At 37.9% G+C, this 20,773-nt stretch overlaps 1 protein-coding gene across 3 annotated transcripts in view; it reads left to right on the forward strand.

Moving 5' to 3' along the window:
- MAP3K2 (mitogen-activated protein kinase kinase kinase 2) overlaps positions 1-20,773 on the forward strand; it is a 50,050-nt gene that overhangs the window by 1,274 nt on the left and 28,003 nt on the right. For all 3 annotated transcript variants that reach the window (XM_082762887.1, XM_082762885.1, XM_082762886.1), the window contains exons 2-4: positions 13,794-13,864; positions 16,890-17,008; positions 18,880-18,920. In XM_082762887.1, the coding sequence (XP_082619013.1) occupies positions 13,861-13,864; positions 16,890-17,008; positions 18,880-18,920 (164 nt within the window). In that variant the 5' untranslated portion in view covers positions 13,794-13,860. The remainder of the gene's footprint in view (positions 1-13,793; positions 13,865-16,889; positions 17,009-18,879; positions 18,921-20,773) is intronic.

Genomic DNA, 20,773 nt, shown 5'->3' on the forward strand with positions numbered 1-20,773 from the left:
TCTGTGACAGGTAGATTTTTTAAATTATTTTTTAGTGTAGTGTAACAAGAGCGCTGTTTTGTTGTATAATGTTTAGTATCGTGGTAGGGAAGATCTTACATAATATTTATTTATTTGCTTTGTGCTGATTAAACTCTAGATACTTCATAGCAAAAACCACCTTTCAAATGTGGTCACAGATCCATCAGTGGTTCTGTGCTGTGGTTCCTGGGAAAGCTGGTCAGTGCACAGACTCATAGAAATTACAGCTGCCTGAGGCTAGATGGGGAAGGCTTTGGGTTTATTACAACCATAAAGATACAGTTTTATTCTGGAGAAAGCAAGAAAATTAGTCATGCTCTAGATTTAATTCACAGATGTTGTTTTGACTTTGTTTTTTGTTTGTTTGTTTGTTTGTTTTCTTACAGTTTCCTAAAGTCCAGTGTTAACATTTAGCTACAAATTGGGTTTAAAAAAAAGTCACTAATAAGTATTTATGGAGCACTTAAAAAAAAAAAAAAAAAAAAAAAAGCTTTGTATATTAGCAACCTGGATTTCAGCCTTTGTCCTTCATCTGTATTATCTTTACTGCAGGCTCAATTTTTATATTAGCAAGCTAAGTCAAAAGTAGCAAATATCATGTTTATCATGTTCATGTTCAACAAATATCAATAATTTTCGCTACACGTTTTTTATTGGCTTCTGAGCAGTCTCTGGACTGACAATAATGTTTCCTTATAAACTGCTACATCGGAAGGATCACAGGGTGATTTCCCCCACTGTCTCCAAACACACACTCAAAGGTGTTCTGATCTATGAAGATACATGTGTTTGGTGTAGAGTTAAGAATGTTTTTTTGTTCTGTTTTTAATAATTTCTTTAGATTTTTGCTCTTATCATTATCCTAGGTACAGATGAGGGTTTGGAGAAAAATGGATGAAGAATAAAAATGTGACCAATGCAATTAATTACATTTTGTTACTTTTGAATAACTTCGTTTCATATATGTGATGAACCTCGGTAGGGTAGCAAGTTAATAACAATATTTTTATTATTTAACATGTAAACAATTAAGTTTGCTGTCCTGAAAGTTAAGCTTTTGAGATTCAGAAGTAGAGCTGACACAGTATTGCATTAAAAATATCTCAGTGACGTTCCGTTAACCCCACTAATTTCTCCTTGGGAAAGAAGAAAAATGCATTTTATTTTTTTTCCACAACTGCAAATAGTCCATTTGCTATTTCAATGTTCTGGTATTTTGTAGTGTTTAGGAATAGGTCAAAATAGGTCACGCATGTTATAGTTGCACTTGTGTTGCAAAATAACATTGTAAACATGTAATTGGGTTCTGGGAACAGCATTCAGCCTCCAGTGTGTGTTAGCTGTGATTCTTACTTCTGGATCTCAGCGTGAGATTTTGATGTAGTAATTCATGAATACAGACAGATGTAGCGTGTGGATGTGTGTTAGCCTCATTTCTTACTCTGGATGTATATGTTTGCATTTTTTTTTCTGGGATGTTAGAATTATATTCACCTTAACTGTATTTTCGGAGCAGCTGCAGCAGTTCTGGTACCAGTGAGGAGAGGAGAGGTGGAGTTCTGTGTTAGAATAGCGCACCGGCTTCCCATCAGTGGGAGCCACTGCTCCAGAGACACTTGACCCACAAATGCACGTACGGCATAGCTTGGAGCCCAGCTTAATGAGGTCATTTGAAGTTGGTCTTCCTTGAGCAAGGCCCAAGCAGGGTTGTCTGCAGTGTGCTTTAAGAACTGCCAGTCAAGAATTGCTAAAGGAGGCAGGCTGGTTGAGCTCTTTTTCCTGTATGTTGGCAAAGTCTCTCACTTGTATTTACATAATCATAGGAGACATGGAAGTATTCTTGAATTTATCCTGGCCATCTGTAACTTAATCTTTCATTTGAGAGCAAAATCATTTCTTTAGGCTGAAGCTTTTTCTTTGCTGTAGCTTTGTTTTCATCCCGTTTCCTCACCTCCCTCACTTCCTGGTCTTTCCTCACTCACTTCTCTTTCTGTATGTCCATTCAGTCATTTATTTGTCTGCTTATGTGGCTCACCTGCCGTAGTAAAAGATGCTGCTTCTGTGTTCCCGAAATATTTTCTGCTAAGCATAGTAACGGTTCAAAACAGCAGTGCTTGCAGTTACAGAATTCAAATGCTTCAGATGCTGAAGTTGCAGAGACTGTAATTCTGAAGTTCAGGTACAATAACGCTGATAAATGGTTTGCATTTCAATAATAACAGGACAGATGTGTAAGAAAGGAAGGGATTTCATGGGGTTGCTCCCTGCTCTGAGGCAGAAGCAAATACATTGAAGTGGTATCTGACATATGCTTGTCTAATCTGTTCTTAAAAAGCTGCAACGAGGGGAACACCACACCTTTGCTCGTCTATTTATAGCTAGTGCATAGCTGTCGTTATAGTTCGGAGGGTTTTCTTAATATTTAACTTGGGTCTCTGTCTTGACACTCGTTAAGCCAGTTAATTCTTGTCTCACTATTATTACTCATGCCGGATAATGATTTCTGTAGTTTGTCCCAGCCATTTGTAGATGTGAAGACTGTTCCTCTGTCTCTTACTTCTGACTTCTCTTTACTAAACTATGCAAAGAGGCCTTCGCTTCACAGGCCATGTTTTCTCAGGTTTTGTTGTGTTTTTCTTGTCATCAACTCCTGCTGGACTCCGTCTGATTTGTCTGCAGATTTTTCAAAGTTCCCCAGCCAAAGTCTGACCACAACAGAATAATTAACTTACTTTTGCTGTAATTTACGGAGTAACATATGACAGCCCTATTAAAATGTAATTCCTGTGTGTGTGCGCCCATATAATTTTGTTGTTTTTTCTTGTATTTTTTTTCTCAACAACATCAGGTTCTTGGCTCCAGGGTTTGTTAACACAGGAGCTTGTGTTAGTATTTGTTGAATCAGGTACCTTGAACAGGTACCTTAGTTTTCTGTTACGAACTATTACCGGACTCCCCAGAGCAGGGATCAGTTCTGCAGGAAAGTGGGCATTTTCAGCTCTTCCTCCTCTATTTCCCAGCACACACAGTCCCTGTGTTTTTTGAGTGTACGTCTTGTCTGCAGTGGGAAGCCTGACTGAGGATGTTCTTCTGGGGTTTGAAGTAGCTTCCATTGGCAAAAATGTCTTAACCATTCTATTTTCATATGTTTTGAAGTGGTCCTGTTAGTGAGATGACTTGTGTCAGTGCAGCCATACCTGAGCAAGCCTCCTTCCTCTTGGAGATGTTGTTGCCCTCTCACAGTCCAGTGACAAAGCAGAAGAAATGTAGGTGGGCTTTTCTGGAAGACTTGCAGAGTCAGCTACCAAACAGCTGTGTTCAACATGCTTCCTGGCTTTACTCCAGTTTATCCCACTTGTTATGGAAATAATTTTATCCATAACTTTTCAGGGTAGATCATAGGCGGGGCAAACTGCAGGATTCTTCTAGCAGTGCTACTTTTGAAAAAAGAATGAAATAGCCACCAATTGTCGTCATTAGAGAAAGCCTTTGGTTTATTGCAGGAAGGCATGTTCCAGTAGTCAGTGGTGATTGACTCTTACCTGATCTCAAAAGGATTTTAAAGTAGTTCACACAAGAGTCCTGCATGTGCCAACAACTTTGAATGCCACATTGCCAAAACTGTCACAGTGGGAACTGTAGTGTCACCTTTAAACAAAGATTTGCAAATTGAAACATCTGTGCAAGTCCCTTGTTTGGATTTTTAAAAAAAAAAAAAAGAGTGAGAGGTAGAAAGCTGATAAGCAGTAATTAAACCCCTAAAGAAAATCTTTAGAACAGAAGGCGTTCTATTGCAGAACGTGAGGACTGTCACCATCAATATTTTTGGCAAATACCATCTAACTGCTGAAAAATGCTCGGTAAAGCTCCGCCTGTGTGTAGCTGCTGGTTTGCCATGCTGACTACGTGCGCTTTTAGAAGTGCCATGATTATTGTAACTCCAGCCTGAAGCTTTTGATTTAAAACAACAAAACAAACAAAGCCCAAGTAATTGGAACGGCAAAACCCCAAAGCACTACTCTGTTTTTTCCAGGATGGTTTAAATGGTAACAGAACGGGCATAAAGTAGTAGTTTGAAAACAGCTTCTGCTGCTGGTGCAGTAAGTGCAGTACGTTGGGGCAGGGGCAGGTAGTGTAGCGAGTGACTTTTGAAGCTGCTGCAGTAAGTTTCTTTATTGAATATCTATTAAAGTCTCTGTGATGTTAACACTATCATGAATACCAAATGAGATTTTCAAAGGAGAATTTATATGTCACTGGCATAGTGACTGACAAGCCTGTGGTAAAATCTTAATCCGTAATTAAATCGGAAAAAAGATCCTTCAGCGTTCTTCCTCCAGCAGTAAGCATGAACGGATGCTTAGGGAAGAGTAAGAACATGGCAAGCATATATCAGATTTAGCTTGAGGATCCGTTCAATCCCTAGTATTTTCAGTGAAGGGCTGTTCTAAATCTAGGCTTATTTGTTTTTTCATGCAGCCAGTCCTTTCTCTTCATGCATCCAAATTTCTAGCACCCAAATACCCATGGGTAAGAAGTTCTGTGGGTACTCCGCTACTCGTTATGTTAAAATCCACCTTCTTTTTGTTTTCAGTTCGGTTTGTGCTATTCTCCTTTGGTGCTGCATTTGTTGTGGAAGAGAGTGAACAAGCCATCTGCTCTGAGGAACCTGCTTTGGCAGGGGGGTTGGACCTGATGATCTTTTGAGGTCCCTTCCAACCCCTACAGTTCTGTGATTCTGTGATCTCTAATATAATGATCAGTTTCTGTTTCTCGAGTGATTTTGGAGCTATTTATCACTTCCTCCTCTCACCTGAGTCTCTCTGAAACTGAAGAGTCCTAACTTGCCTCTCTGTACTCCGCTGCAGAACCCATTCTGTGCCTTTGGTTGTGCTTTTTGATCTTCTCTGAACCTGCTCTATTTTGCTTTGTCCTTTTGAGAAGCTGAATGCCCCAGAGCTGCTAGTGTGACATTCAGGATGGACAGACACTGATTTGCTTTGTACTCATTTCTTTCATTTTCATTCCTAATGATTTTTATTTCTGAGTGCAGGTAGAGTTTGCTGCCGAGCCCGCTGGTTGTTTTGTTCTGTGTAAATTCAACTGGTTCTCCCCCACCACACGCGCTTACACACACACATTTCCATTCACCTGCACTGGCCATGAGCTGCTTGATGTGACAAGGACCACCTCTGGTACTTCACGGGGCACTGACAGCAGGCACAGTGCTGCTGGCAGGCTTTTCACCTTGCTCCCATTTTTCAGCTAATTCAGGATGCCTTCAGCAGCTCAGCCTCTTGGGGGACCCTGCTGGTACCCTCGTTCCACTGTGAAGCACAAATTTTGCCTGTCCTAGATTTTCTGTACTTTAACTGATTTATTCATGCTGTGGTCTTCCCTCTTTTCTTACACTGACTGCAAAATGCCTTTTGAGATTTTTTTTTTTTTCTGCCCATTCAGGGTGCACCAACAGATTAGAAAGTGAGGAAATCCTCTTGTCACACCTGCTCATCCCCACCCTACTTCTCCATATGCCCATTCATCTGAGTTCATTGTGTGCCAGGGAGGCTGAGGTGTTAGTCATTTCCTGGAATCCCTGCATCACACGTGCCATCCTCTAAAAGATCTTTTAAAACCCAGAGCTGTGCAATGGCTGCCAAAAGGGGTGCTTCGAGCAGGAATTGTTGCTCCTGTCTTTGTGCCGGTGTTACTGCTGTTGATGTGTGAGATCAGTCAGGTGAGCTGGCAGTAAGTTAAAGAATGTGAAATAAATCTTTTCGGCTGGCATCCAGTTTAAAAGCAGTGCCTACTGCATATGGATAAAAACTTCAAAGTTTGTCTGCTTAGAGCTGCTCAGTTAGACAAGGCAGACTACAAAAATGATGCACAGTCCTATTATGCGTGTGTTTTAAAAAAAAGTCTGTGAATTTTGTGTATGTATACACGTGTTAGAAATGCCTCTCTCCATTTCCATTAATGGATGTATGTTAAGTATAGGCTTGTCCATCTTTCCAGTGGTATTATTGAGCCCCATGTTGGTACAGCTCCAAGCCTGAGAGGTCTGAGTCTACCTGGACCTGTGGCTCCCTTGATAACTTTACTCCTTCTGTTTGTTGTTTTTGTTGAATTTTTTAATCTCGAATACGAGATGGGTTCATCAGTGTTCTTTCTGTGCTGTGATGGAAATGTGTATGGCTCAGGAATGTTTCACCTCACTCAAATATTCCGTGTCAGTGTGTTAAGGGATTCTCTTGCATTTTTGTGTTCCCGTTATTAGGGATAGCAATAAGGGAAGGAAGGGCCGGCTGAGCCTGCGGTTGGTTTTCTTGGTACTGGGTTTGCAATGATAGTGGTGTGATTTGCATCATGGTTAAATCTCACAGCTGGAATCAGGGAGTGCTGTTTGAATGGAAGGTGCCGTCAAAGCGATGATTATATTGTAGAAAACTAAAGCTTCTCCTTTTTGGCACCTAAAAATAGAAACTACAACTAGCTTTAGAAATTGAGAGCGAGTTTGTTTCCCCAGTTTATTTCCCCAGGTAGTTGTCTTTCAGCCCATCAGGGTTACAGAATTAGCAGGTGATCTGACGAGGATGGAACTGGTTACTGGAGTTTCAGGATGTGTTTTTCTGTGTGCTCTCATAAGTGAAGTCTGACTGATGAGCTGTAGGTAGCTGCTGTCATGTTAATTGACATGCTTCAGTTGTTTACAATACTGTTTCTGCTGGAAGCCAGCTTTTTATTCTTGGGTGCTTTATTTTTGCTTGAAGAATAATGTTCATAGATTCAAACTGCTGTTTGATAGGCTTACTTCTCTACTTAATGAGTACTCTTCAACTTCATTTATTTAATACTGGTTGTAGCACAGTCTTCTGATCTTAGAGATGTGGAGATTGCAGGAACAGCTAGTACCAGTAGTGCTGGTAAGTGTACCTGGGGTGCAAGCTTACAGTGTCAGTGTTACTGTGTCCTTTGGCTTATCTGGCAGTCTTGAATTCTGTCATAAGGAAGAGAGATGCCCTGTGCTCTTTTAGGGTATTTGCTGTGATTTCTCTGTGATGTTAAAAAAAAAAAAAAAAAAAAAAAAAAAAGTTTAGCCTGCTGTCAGATCTTGGGTAGGGGCCATGCCGTTACAATTGCAGCTGTTAATGTTTCTGATTGTAATATCCTTAGCCCTTGTTGGCAAATATTTTGACTTGCCAGTTCAGAGATTGAACTAAGCCTAACGTTGGTGCCATTGGTGCCAAGAGCACCACTGACAGTTTTCAGAGAGGGAACAGAAGTGCCTAAATCCAATTATAACACTCATTGTAATACTTACCACGTGGGATTGTAAGGGTTAAAACTATTTTATTTGAGAAGCTTTTTATGGGGCAATTCCATTAATTTTACACAGTTAATTATGAAAAAGTTACATCTCAGAAGTATTTTACTCTGCAACTTTGTGGTCTTTGTGTTATCTTAATGTACTGGTTAGGACTTAAACCTTTTTATGGCATGAATAGCATTAATCAGTATGTGTGACATCCAGCTTCATTAGTGGTGAGAAATGTATTCTTCACGTTGTGATGCTCTGAGACTCTTTATCACCGCGGTGGTGATAGATTTCCAGGTGCTGGAGTGATTTGGTGGCAGTGATGCAGTTCACGGGGCTATTCCTCCTTATCATACTTCTGTGAGAAAATCTAGGCTCAGATAAAGTAGAGCCAAGCGATGAATAGGAGCGTGAGCAGAGTCAATTAATTCCAGCTGGTGTGTTCTGCTGCAAAACTGGCAACACTGAAATATTTTGCATGGTGTCACTGTGGTACCTGTCCACAAGTTTCAGCTGTTGTGACCCTTTATATTAGAAAACAAACGTATGCATTTTAATAGTTTTTTCTTGAAATTGCAAACAGCTGTTAAGAAAGCATCATGACATTCGAAGCAGGTTTGCTTGATGTATCAGCACAGTCATTCTGCAGTTAGAGCGAGAAATTAGCTGTCAAAGAGAGTGCTTGGGCTGCTACTGAGTACCTGCAGGAGCAGACACAGGAACTGGAGAAGTTCCGTAAATCTTGAATTAGGCGAAGAAAGAGATCTTGTTGAGGAAAGTAGGTGCTTTTCTGTTCGAGGCCAATTACAGCCTTATCTTTTTTGTGTACTTGAAGTGGAATGGGTTTATGAAGGGGTATCCAATAGAGGCTCTTGATTGGAAAGAAGAGGTTCATTCAAAGCAGGGAAACTTGCATCTGAGTGCCTTGAAATTCTCTAAATATTCTTATCTCCCCCTATCAACTGTAAAGGAACTGCGGGGAGATTAGCTTTCCTAGACTACAGTTGCTCTTTGTGAATCTTGCTGTAACTGTTGAGATATTGATCTCAAAAGCATAATTTTTCTATAAACTCATCTTCAGCTAAATTATCTACTACTTTGCATTTTTATGAGAACAGTCATTAAGAACCGTGCCCTTGCATTCTCAAAGCCTTCTTGAGCTTTTAAAACTTTTTAAGTCAGTGTCATTGTTCATGAAGCTGATAAATGTTATAAGAATGTGTCAAATTGCAGCCTATAGAGCCGCAGGCACCAGGCATTTAATCGGGCGAGGAGGTGGTGGTTGTACTTCTGTCACTGGGCTTGTTGGATCTTTCAGCTCCTTCTGAAGTCCGCTTCTCCAAGCGCATTGAGAGAGGAGCTGCATTTAGGGTGCTAAAACTGACAGCACTGCAACTGGGAGGGCACCATCTGTAATTAGAAGCAGTATTTTATGCCAGTCTGGTTTTCCCTCTTTTTGAAAATTGAACTCCAGAAGAGTGGAGCTGGTAACCATTCTCTTCAGGAAATAAATACCAAATCCTGCTTATAGCTATACAGATGAACTTAGTCTGTGTTGTCATGTGTGTTAAATTTGACATAAATTAACTTTTCCTTTGGCTTGCCAAAGTCTTCTGTCAGAGAAATTGCAAGTCTGCATGCTGCAGAGATACCTGATACATCTGTAATGGCTACAAAGGTACTGATGCTTCAGCCATCCCACGCTTGCTGGCTGCAGTTTTCCTGATACTCCACACTGAACGCTGAATCTGTAGGTTGCATACAGAAGCAAGATGGCTTCTGCATGCATTGCATTTTTATACAAGCAGGGATTTTTATTATCCCTCTTTAACTTCATGTTACTCTTGTGTTAGATAATTATGCAGCATAATTTAATAATTCTTCTGAATTCTCTTGTGGACTGGCCTTTCTTGCAGCTGCAGCTTTGTTTCTGATTTCCTCAATGATCGTCTTTGTCAGAGTGTATTTGATGCAAAAACATTATTGAATAATGTTATTTTAAACACAATAAATACTAATACTGAATGAAAAAACAGCAGATTATATATATATATATATATATATAATTTAACTGTATTTAAATACATTTTGTTGGGCTGACTGTTTTTAAACATTTGATTCAGATCATTTTCCTAGGCCACAACTTGCGTGTCCCAATGTTTGTGGCCACCTGAGCATTGCCAGGCTGCAGGGGGTTGCACTGGGAATCATCGCTTAATGATATCTTCTGCTACGTGGAAAAATGTATCTCAAAATATTTTATTGTAATCCATCAGCTGAGTTTCCTGCTAGTTAATTTGGACTTCTAAGCAGATAATTCAAACATCGTGCGATGTTTAGCCAAATGTTTTTGGAAAAAACTAAGTGGGCTAATTGCTGTAGTTATTTCTGTTAACTAATCTATAATCATTTCAAGAAGCTGTATTTTGGTTGGCAGTAATAACAATCCTTGAAATCAAAGCATTTACTGCATTATTACTTTTTATTCAGTGTAGATGCCGAGCTAATTATTACATTATTTTACTCTGAATTGATGTGGAGCTAAATACCTACAACTCTTTGGCCTTTTCCTTGACTATTATCAGTTATTTATATGACATTTACAATTTTCCAGATATTTCCAAATATTTGCAGGAGTGCTCCTGAATGCTGATCCAGTAATCTTGTAAAGGGTCTTGCTTAGACTCTTGTAAGTGCCTGAATTTTTAATTTAAAGTGTTTTATCTGAAATATACTACAAATAGTTCATCATGTCCCTTAGCTGCTATAGATGGTGAAATTTCTATTCCAGTAATACTGTACTGTGGTTTGGATACATCCTCTTGCTTTTTTTTTTAAAAACCAGAACAAAAATGGACGCTGACTATTTCTTCCTATTTTGTATCACTACTTGCAATCTCACCACCTAAATTCAGTAAAACACATGTATCTTGTGTTTTTTATTTTATTTTTTATTTTCCATCTTGTATGATTTTATTGTGAGGAAGACGTCAACTTTGCCTGAGTTAAGTATTGCTGTTTCAGGAAGCTGGTTGTGCTATACTGGTAGTTGGCTCAGGGTATTATATATGTTTAAAATTGGTCTGTTTCTGTACAATAGGTTAAAATAACTTGGGGTGCTGAATAAGCTTGTTTAGCTACAAGAGAGTGGGAAATTCAGGGCAAAGTTTAGAAGTACACTGACTAAGCTACATAGAATCAGAACAAGTCTTAAAATATTGTGAAAGACAAAATCAAGTAGATTTGCAGGGAATAAACCAGAAGTCTAATCTGTTTTCTGTTCTCTGAGTTGAGGACAGCTAAGTCAGTCCTAAATGCTGTCTTGGCCTTGGAGTTGGTTGTGGGGTTGCTGGCTTAGATTGTCAGGATGGTCTAGATTGTCTCTTAAGTCAACAGCTATGTAGCTTTTTTTGGTCAGTCTTTTATCTGTGCATTTGCCTCTAATACCTTTTAGATTTAAAAGATCCTGTAGTAGAATATTTGTTACTGTTATTTAGGCTTGTTTCTGATGTTCCAAACTCGATCTGTTGAGTTCAATGCTTTTTTTTTGTTTGCCTTTGTTTGTAACCTTAATTTACTCATGTGTCATTGACTTTTTTTTTTTTTGGGGGGGGGGGGTTCTCCCCTTTCTACTTTCCTGGTGGACCCCTTTTCATATAGATTATCACAATATGTTAAAGGACTGAGTTTTTCTAAAGGTGAATTCCAGTATAGTGACTTTTCTTGACTGCTTATGTGCTACCTTTCCTGTTCTCACAGGATTGGGTTATGGCTCTCATAGTAGCTATAGCAAATTTCCCTCTTCAAAAATCATCCTTCTGTTCTGCAGTTGGATGCTGCACAAACCATTTCATTTCTGCACATTTTATGTCTCCATATCCCCCAGAACTCAACCGCCCTTCCTAGCTCACCGAATACTCATCTCTTAGAGCATCTTCTTTCTTCCACCACTGTGTGAGGTTAAACTTTTTTTTTTTTTAAACTACAAGTTTTCGAATGTGAACAATAAATAGTGAAAGATCCTATAGTATATCTGCCACCGTTTGTGCGCTTTCATCTCTCTGTAGAGGAGAGGTGGCTTAACCTGGTTCAGTTATTGTAGGAAAAGTGTGTGCACGTGGACAGTTGGCACAGAGTATTTTGGCAGCTGGATTATCATCCACACGAGGTACTTGCCCTCAGGCTTTGTGTCGTTTTATCACGAGGAAGCTACAAACAATTTCTGAGAATCACCTGGCTATATTCCTCCTTCAGCAGCTTTCCCAGAGCCTGAAAGACTTCCTGGCTCTGTGGAAGGTGGCTGATGGGAAGTGAATCATGAATATGAATCGGCATCTCTCCACCCTCAGATCCAAAATGCTGTTGCTAGGATATTCTTCTTTGTTTCCCTCTCTTATCACATCATCACCTTCTTGAAATTCACTCTCTGCCATCCTTTCGTTAATTACATTCAAATTCAAGCTGCTGCTGTTTTTCTACAAGACCTTGACAAAATCTTATTCTGCCTTTGCATCTGCTCTCTTGTTTTGCTGTTTTTGCTTCTCTGGGATCTTTCTGAGTTCCAGTTTTCCCTGTCCCTGCTTCCTTTTTGTTCTGGTCTCTCATCTGCTCCATGTGTGTTTCTCTCCATCTGTCTAATCTGTACCCATGGATTAGGATTTGGTGTCTTTTTCCTGACTGAGATCTGGGTCACCTGTTTAATTCAGATTTTAATATTATTAGCTTATTTTTGAAGTGACAGTTGCTAACAAAAATGTTAATATGTTCAGTTGGTGATTAATTATACATTATGTTGGAACAGGATGCTGGTTAAGAGCAATAAAGTGAGAATTTCATAAGTTATTATAGAAATTTGTGTTTTTCTAGTGTTGGTTTTTTTTTTTTTTTCTCCTATGGGAAAAGGAGTGGATGCTCACTCACTGGCTTATGTGCATCTAAGATGAGGCCTCAGAGTAATAGCAAAGAATGAGTTCTTACAGCTGGAGGAACTCGAAGATGTTTCATAAAATCTCTTTTCATTTTCAGTTTGCTTGCTGTGTGTAAGCCCTACAACTCAAATACCTTGAGCCTCCAAGTTTGGTTATTTATATAGCTAGATTGAGGAAGAAAGTCTTAAGTATTTTTCCTTGGAGGTAGAGCCAATTCTTTTTTTTCTTAGTGTGGCAGAAGATTTAAAATGCTCAGAGAACTTCTTTGAAATGCTTGCAAGGAAATATTACAAAAATACTTCAACCAAAGTCATGAACCACAGTTTTATGCTTAAAATATTAGATGAGTAATAAAAATCAGGTGTTCATGAAAATGACACTAGTTCTTATTTTAAGATAATTGGATCAAATACAGAATTAAAAATTGTTTTATGAACGCTCTCATAACTAGTGAATAAATATTTGGCAGATCCCCAAAGATGACTACTGGTGCAAAAACCATAGTGAAGGAAATCATACGTGTAGAATCCACATTCTCTTTTGCTGTTTTTACTCGTAGGGATGTAAAAGACATGAAAATCAGACGTGGGGGAAAAGTTAGTTGTATTGTTTCAGGCTGTGTAAATACAACCCATTCACTAAGCAAAGCAGATCTCCTGGTACCTTGTGAGAGCAAGGCCCAAAGATTCTGTCCTTATACTAAGTCATCATAGCTAATAAATGCAAATCCATCCCGTTTTGCTCTCTGAAGATTAGTACAAGTCCGTTTCTTCTGCATCTTTGCAATTTTTCAGCTCTGTTGTGGAGCAACAGAAGTCTTTTGTTTGCTTTTAAAATTTTTCTGTTTCCTGCTGGTGGTGGCATCGGGAGGCAATAGTCAATGCTATCAGTAAAAATTGGGCTTTCTGCCTTGAGACTGAGGGCAGGCCAGGTCAGATGGACTTCTTCTCTTTCAGGCTTTAGTGCTTTCCAAAGCATCGGGGGGAGTTCCTTTCCATAGCACTTGGAAGCTCTTTCAGCTACTGCTTTGAGGCTGGCTGTAGACCTGGGAGTACTTGAGAGCCTGGTCTCTTCTTGGTTATTACAGAGCTATTTCAACAGGCAGTAGTGCATGAGTCATCTGTTATGTAGGTAAAAGGCAGTATGCAGGGGAGAACTTTACATGGCTCCCAAGTGCAAATTTCTTTCTGAAAAATACAACCTTTGCAGGTCCTGCCATACGTACGTGAAGTTTTCTATATTTTCTGGTGAAATGAATGATGCTTTAAAAGGCTGTTTTTGTGAGATGAGTATGTAAGAGACACAATGCCAAAAACTCAAAATGAAATAACCTGTCTAGCTAACCCAAATTACCCTGAGATCCAGAAATACATTTTTTCTGTACTGTATATACACATTTAGTTTATGTATCGTCTATATGCATGTTTCATATGTAGAATATTATGAAAAAATATGGAAAGTGAAGATTTTACAGCTTTATATTGCTTTCACAACTTCAGTAATTTTTTATTTTGTGGTTTTCATTTTAGGAAAAAAAAATAATGCTAACAAGACAGCCATTTCCCTGAAGTTCAGGTTTTCAGGCTCTCTGCCATTATGGGTAAGTTTTGCATGAAGCATATATAAAAATTGACTTTTCATTTCTTTTTAAGAGCAAATACATTCACATAATGGCTTTTTTATACATTCTTAGGAAATGTGCACTTTAGCTGTGTAACCTAACGGAATGTCTGCATGAAAGGCAAAGCTCAGCTGCTTTGCTAGTATTCAAAATACTTCTGTGGTTGGTTTTTTTGTTTGTTTTTCCTCCCCATTGGAGTATAGCACTTTTCTCTCACTATGTGCTAACTTAAACATCCAGCAATGGGAAATTGGGATTCATGGCATTAGGGTACTGAGTGATACCTACTGTGCTCTGAATCGTAATGGCTAGGGGAGGGCATCACTTACTGGTGCTTGTTCTCAAAATAAAAGAAATAAAAATTGGGGTCAGAAGCTTTTGTCTATCTTTTATTCTAATGCTGCTTGAGCTAACCTCATGCTTAAGAATAAAGTAGTATTTAGATTTATGATATTCTTAGACATTTTTTGTGAGGTGACTATTGAATCACACTGCATATTCAGTGAGCTTTAGATGCTTTGCCACGCTACTTTAATTTCCCTTGTATGAAATGTGCTGCCTTATGAACACTGGGAATTTTACCTCCTCCAACCCACTGCTAAAAACATACTTTCTTATCGAGGATTAGAATTGGCTATAACACAGTGAACTAATTGAATTGTGGCAAGTTATGAAATGTGTGTTAGTTTAAGAAAGGAATAACTGTCAGCTGCAAGAATGCCATCAGTTCTGCTATGAAATATTTCTAGTAAAACCTGCTTTTTTTTATAGATTTGCATATCCTAGTAGAGTTAATGAATAATGGCAGCTTGACTGGTGATCAAAGTTACTAATTTTCAGACCAGTTTTCTCATTTCTTAGGCGTCTATTAAGTTAGAACTCCAAAATCCCTCAGTTTCTTGATTTGACAAGTTTATTTACTGATTTGACAAGTAATTTGGTTGTATTTGAATGGAGTGTGAATAAATTATCTCATCACTGCTGGATACCTGGAATGCATGCTGGCTGGTTTTAGTGCTGAGTTCTTCTCAGGTCCATGTTTGAGAAAATTCCCTTCTTTACAAATAGCAGCATCTAGCTAGTAGTTCTTCAGCAAACCTTTTTAATTGTGAAGTAGCATGAGTGCATATGGGTAGCACTTTTGCAGGTGAATTCTGGTATCGAGTATTCTAGATACATGCTGAGTGTAGTATTGTTGTTGTGCCAAGGAATTAATACAAAATAATAGCACCAAATAAATTTCCCTTAGTGATGCATGGACAAGCTTTTAGTTCCTAAGTGCTTTCCTGTCTTAAGAAGTCCAGTGCAAATTTTCTCTAGAGTAGATCCTACTCTGTGGCCTCAGGCCATCACGGTTCTAGCAGAAGATGCTCAGGATTTAGTAATCTAAACTGTGTAGCGTTCTTGCCCCTAAATTGTCCCGTGGTTCAGTGCTTCTGTTTCTTGTTGTGACTGTCTTGCTTTAGATTGGACCCACTCTACACGCAGCCAGGAGTACATGGGACTGGAGATTTGAAAATCAGTGTAAATTAGCAGTATTAAGAGTAAGTTTACAGTTGGTAAATTAAGATATAGACCTCTTTTATTCAATGTTTTTAGGTGGAACTTAAGTCTGTTCAGCCTCAATTAATTTGTCCTTAGACCAAAATAATAGTGAACCAGGCATTCCTTAAGTGTGAAATGAGGTGAAAAGCTGTGTTTCTCTTTCTCCTTTGTTTTAAGAGAACGTGTTCATATGCTTTTGATTTTTTTTAACCCTTTGTAAATTAGGTAGGTATGCAAATAGCACTCCTATAAATAAAGAGTGGCATTCTCAAATTCTAGAACTGAATTACCATTTATTAGTCTTGAAATTTCTTCAACTTTGAAGTTCTAATAAATTGTTTTTCATAAGACACATTGTAAGGGTAACATTGTCTTACTGGAAGCTTTACGTGCTTACACGGAAACACTGGAACCATTTAAATATGAACTTTGATAATTTGTCATGGGCCTGACATAGGACTGATAACTTGATCAATGCTGTCCATTGCAGAGGGACTCTGATACTACTGTTATTAAGCAGTTGATGTGATCATTTGGACTGAACAGCCTAAAAAGAGTCTTCCTCATGCCTTTAAAGTGTGAAATTCCAAGAGTGATGAAATTTCAACATTTACAGGTCACGTGGCTAAATTAATTTTGAAAGTGGTGAAAAAAATGCCCAGAAACATGGGGGCGTATACGTATGTGGGGAAAAGAGGGGAGAAAGCAAGACAGAAGTTGTGTACTCTAGAGCACTTCCCTGGACTGCAGTGGTAGTCCTCTGCTACCTATGAATTCAGGTTTCTTAAGAAGGAACTGAAAAAAAAATAGAGAGAAGCTCTGGTATGTCAGTGTTCAGTCAGAGGTGAAAAGAGAAAAAAGACTGGCTTGCAAAAGAATAACTGCAGGTATTAATTTTTTTTTTTTGAAGATGTTTCTCACCTTCTATTGTTTCTCGTATTTGCCCTTCAAAATATCACTGCAAGACTAATGAAGTGTGACTTGTGTTCAATTTTTAAACTTTGTTACCATGTTGCTAGGCAGATTTCTTCATGCATAACTGTAGGTTTTTGTGGTAAGATCTTGGTCTTTGCTGTGCTTCTGTAAGCCCCCAAAACACTATCCTTGCAGACCTGCAAAAAGTGGAAAAAAATTACCCTATGGGCCATCAGCAGATGTTCAAACAATGGAGGTGTTGAGGCATTGGTGATATGATGCTTCCTGAGTGCGTGACCCTACTTCTTAAACCTGCCACTTAAGTATAGCTAATGATTAAGCTGTTTATTTCCTTAAGCACTGCTAATAATAAGATAAAAATATTTGATTGCAGCGTGGCAGCAATGTTTTTAAATTTGGCAATTACGTGTTGCAGATGACTTTAAGGTTTTAGAATGATGCTTGCCTAACTGGGAAATAAGACAGTAACGTACTTCATGTTGAACAGTCATTTACACTTTCCTTTTCTTTTTCTTCTGAGCAGATGAGCAGCAAGCTTTGAACTCAATCATGCAGGATTTGGCTGTGCTTCACAAGGCCAGTCGTCCTGTATTGCCTCAGCAAGAAACAGGAAAACCAAAGTCATCTTCACCTAAAAAACAGGTAATTTTTAATATCCTTACTAACATAATGAAAACTGGAGGGCCTGCTGCGACTTCTGTAATTATTCTTCTTGCCAGGCCAGTGAACATACCAGAATGAGCTATTAGTTTCTCGCATGTGCTGCCATTTCCTTTGTTCATGTTCTTAAATTAGCAGCAAAATGAAGCAGTAGGATTTCAGACCAGATCGTAGTGTATGCTTACGTGACTCTGATCCTGGTAAACTGAAGATCACAGAGATGTTTTGACACTGTATAAAGATTGACATAACATTTATTTAGAGTATTTTAAAATGTCAAGCTGTACATCTTCTATTTAAAATGCTTCTTTAGAATGAATTTTATACCTATATTGGATTGCTTGTGTGTCAACTACGCAGATATCAGCACAGTAGCACAAACCATACTTAAGCTCCTTTACTCCATCTTTGGCCTGATTTTTTTGTTAGTTTGTTCATATGCTGAAGATGTGAGTTATTTACAGCTTTAATTTTTTCTGCAGATGCCCAACACAGCTGGAGTAGAATCACTGTATGGAGAGATTAGGAGAAGAGAGGATATGGATATTTACCCAAATTGTTGTAATAGGCCTATTGGATTAACTGTATGTGATTGGACCCTTAATTGGCAATCCAATATCACAAGGACCATTAGCTTGTACAGTCATGTTTTAACCCGTTAAAGATTCAAGTATTTAAGTATATTTGACTTTTAAACTATCCAAAAATTTGCTATGTTATATTCTTCTCATTCTGTAAGTTTAGTATGTAACACGTTTTTTTTTGCTAGTATCGTGTGAGGCACTTCTGAATTGTGACTTTAGGCATTGAAGTAATGTACAGATATGATCATGAATGATTTGAGTATAATCTTTAGAAATAAAAAAAATAATTGAGCCATTTCTGAGTTTAAGCATGTTAGTGGTAAGGCAGAAATGTATCTTAGTTCTGTTTAAATCTGTGAGTCTTCTGCGTATATCAATCTTCTGGAACATGGAACGTTTTGTTTTTTTGGACATAATCTCTAGTTGAATGTCATCTTTTGCTGTAATAGTTGCTAATATAATTTGACTTTTAAATTTTTTAATTTGCAAAAGAATTTTACTTCTTTGACTGCAGGTATTAGGAAACTATAAGAATCCTAACTTAATGTGGTTTTAAATGGTAATGCTTATGAAACAAGGTGTTTCTTAAACAGAGAGGGAAAAAAGCTTCCTTGTATGTTCAGCAATTTCACAATCAAAGTTTGAAAGAACAGTTGTGTTCTGTCCCAGTGCAGCAAGGTGGTTTTTATTATTCCCATGCATTGCAGGGCATAGAAGATTGTCAGTAACCAGGTCATTTTAAAAACATTAGATTTAATTATTTTTTTATTTCTTATAGCAATCGAGCCAGTGCCTGTTCACAATAGAGAACTGTTTGGTAATCAGTTTCATGCTGAACTTCAAATTACAAAAGTGTTATAATATTAAAATATATTGATTTAAAATGATGTGTTTACTTACAGAATCATTCATTGTACTTGAGGATCTTTTTCAGTATGTGTGTTTCTTACACATTTTAATCTTCTACTGATACCTCAGCAGAAGTAGCTTGTTAAAATGCTTGGTAAATCAGAAAGGACAGAAAAATAATATGGATTTTCTAAAAAATTTACTTAAGGTCTAGGATTATTGAGTGAAATTTCACGGCCTTTGTTAGAGGCAGTAGCAACAAACTAATAGTTCTTGTATTCAAGTTTAACAGTCATTTACACTTTCCTTCTCTTTTTCTTCTGAGCAGATGAGCAGCAAGCTTTGAACTCAATCATGCAGGATTTGGCTGTAGGATTTGGCTGCATATATTGTAATGTTTTTGTATTCCTTTTGTTACAGAATGATGTTAGAGTCAAATTTGAACATCGAGGTGAAAAAAGGTAAGCTGGGAACACAGGAAACAGTCTTTTAATTATTCGTAGATTTTGTTGCACTCCTGTCACAAAGTTTCAAATAACTGTTCAGAGTGTTTCAGATATCTGACTATGTTTGGCCTGATCTTAAATTCAATTTTTATGTAAGCACATTTTATGCAGAATTAATCTCTAAATATTAGGTTATACACAAATGCAGAAGTGTCTTACTGTAGCTAAGTCCCACGTAATATCCTTCGTGGTTTTACCCTTCAGGTAGATGTTTGTAGCCTAAAGCAATTTCTTAGCTTAGACCTTAAATATGAGTAGACCAGCAAATATTTTTAATATGATTAAAAATAATTCATAAATGCATGGTAATATTCTGAAACCCGGAGTAAGAAGCCTAGGTCTTTAATCTTAATAGTGGCTCGTGCTTTGGAGGAACCAGTCTTGAGAACTGTAATAGGAAAATTTACTAGAATTTATAATTAGATTGTCTTCCCTGGTATTTTTTGAACAATCAGTTAAAATGAGTTTAATTCTTTGTATGAGAGGTAGGTGAATGATGTGCATGCTTAAAGCATAGAAACATCTCTATATAACACTGCTCTGATGGCTGCTCAAAAGATTTCACAGAAATCTACCTCCAATTCTGTGCAGAAGTGGTTTGCAGGCAACTGTATTTTGTCTTGTCTCTTTCTGAAAGGGTTGTACCTACAGAGAAATAGTTAGAAATTAATATTTTTGAAAATATGTAATGAAAAGGGAAATAAAATCCTTGTTATACTATTTGTCAATAGAATTGGTAAACTTCTTAAGCAAAGATTTCATCAGAACAAAATCTCTGCTGCTACTTGGCAGTCCTTAGTGATGTGCAACAGATGAGTGTGTATCCATGCCGATGACAATTTGTGATCTCCCTTTATACAAGTTAGGGGAAAGAACGGTAAATTTGCTAGGTGTTAACATTCTTCAATATCTTTTTCTGTTCATTTTTCCAAACACCACAGATAACAGTGACTTGGTAATGTGCTAAAAGTACTTTGGAGGAAATAAGTTTTTAAAAGACTTTTAAAACTGGGGACTCTTCCACCTTGGGATTTCTTGTGAAATAAAGGGAAGTGTGTATTTAAAACAAAGAGCTGCTTACTCACTGCCAGCCTGTGTGGCCGTGCATTTTGTAGTTTATCTTAATTCATTTTGCAGTGGACCAAGTTAAACAGTTCACTATGAAAACAAGAAAGAAGTAAGTGCATGGACGGATACCTTCCCAACCTTTTATGCTGATAAGCCTAGCTCTCTTTTGGATTGTCCAAAGCAACTTGAATCTGCTTGTCCAAGGGTACTGGGTAGGCCAAGCTTATTGCTCAGCAGGAGTTCTAATACTTTTGTTGCCTGAACATGAAGATCTAAAGGAAAAAATAATGAAATGATGCAAGAAAAATAAGTTGTGCAATGGCTTTCTTGCTAGTTTTTAAAAAGGGAAGTGGGAAAGAGAAGTGATTCCGGAGTCCTTTCAGCAGTGAATGTGGTGCTCTGTACCAAGGAGCATGCGCTGTGGTAGGCAGAGTTCCAGACCTTCTAAACAAATTATGAACTAGAGTGAGAGTTGATATGTTTATTTGATTTTATTGTTGGTGGTTGTTTTTTATAATAATTTTAAATTGGAAGTGATCTTGCTTGTAGCCTCATTTCAGTATGTAATATTGTTCCCTACCCAGAATACTGCTTAGAACATGGATAAGAGACAGTTATCCTTTGCCAAATTTTCTGCTAAACAAAATGTGTGGTTTCTTTTTAAATTTTAATTGTACCTGACTAGCTTAGTCACTTCTAAAAAAATTCCTTTTGTTTAATAGTGTTCTGTCCTGTTAATG

Source organism: Aythya marila, assembly GCF_965140915.1.
Source record: "Aythya marila genome assembly, chromosome: 6".
NCBI classification, from domain to species: Eukaryota; Metazoa; Chordata; class Aves; order Anseriformes; family Anatidae; genus Aythya; species Aythya marila.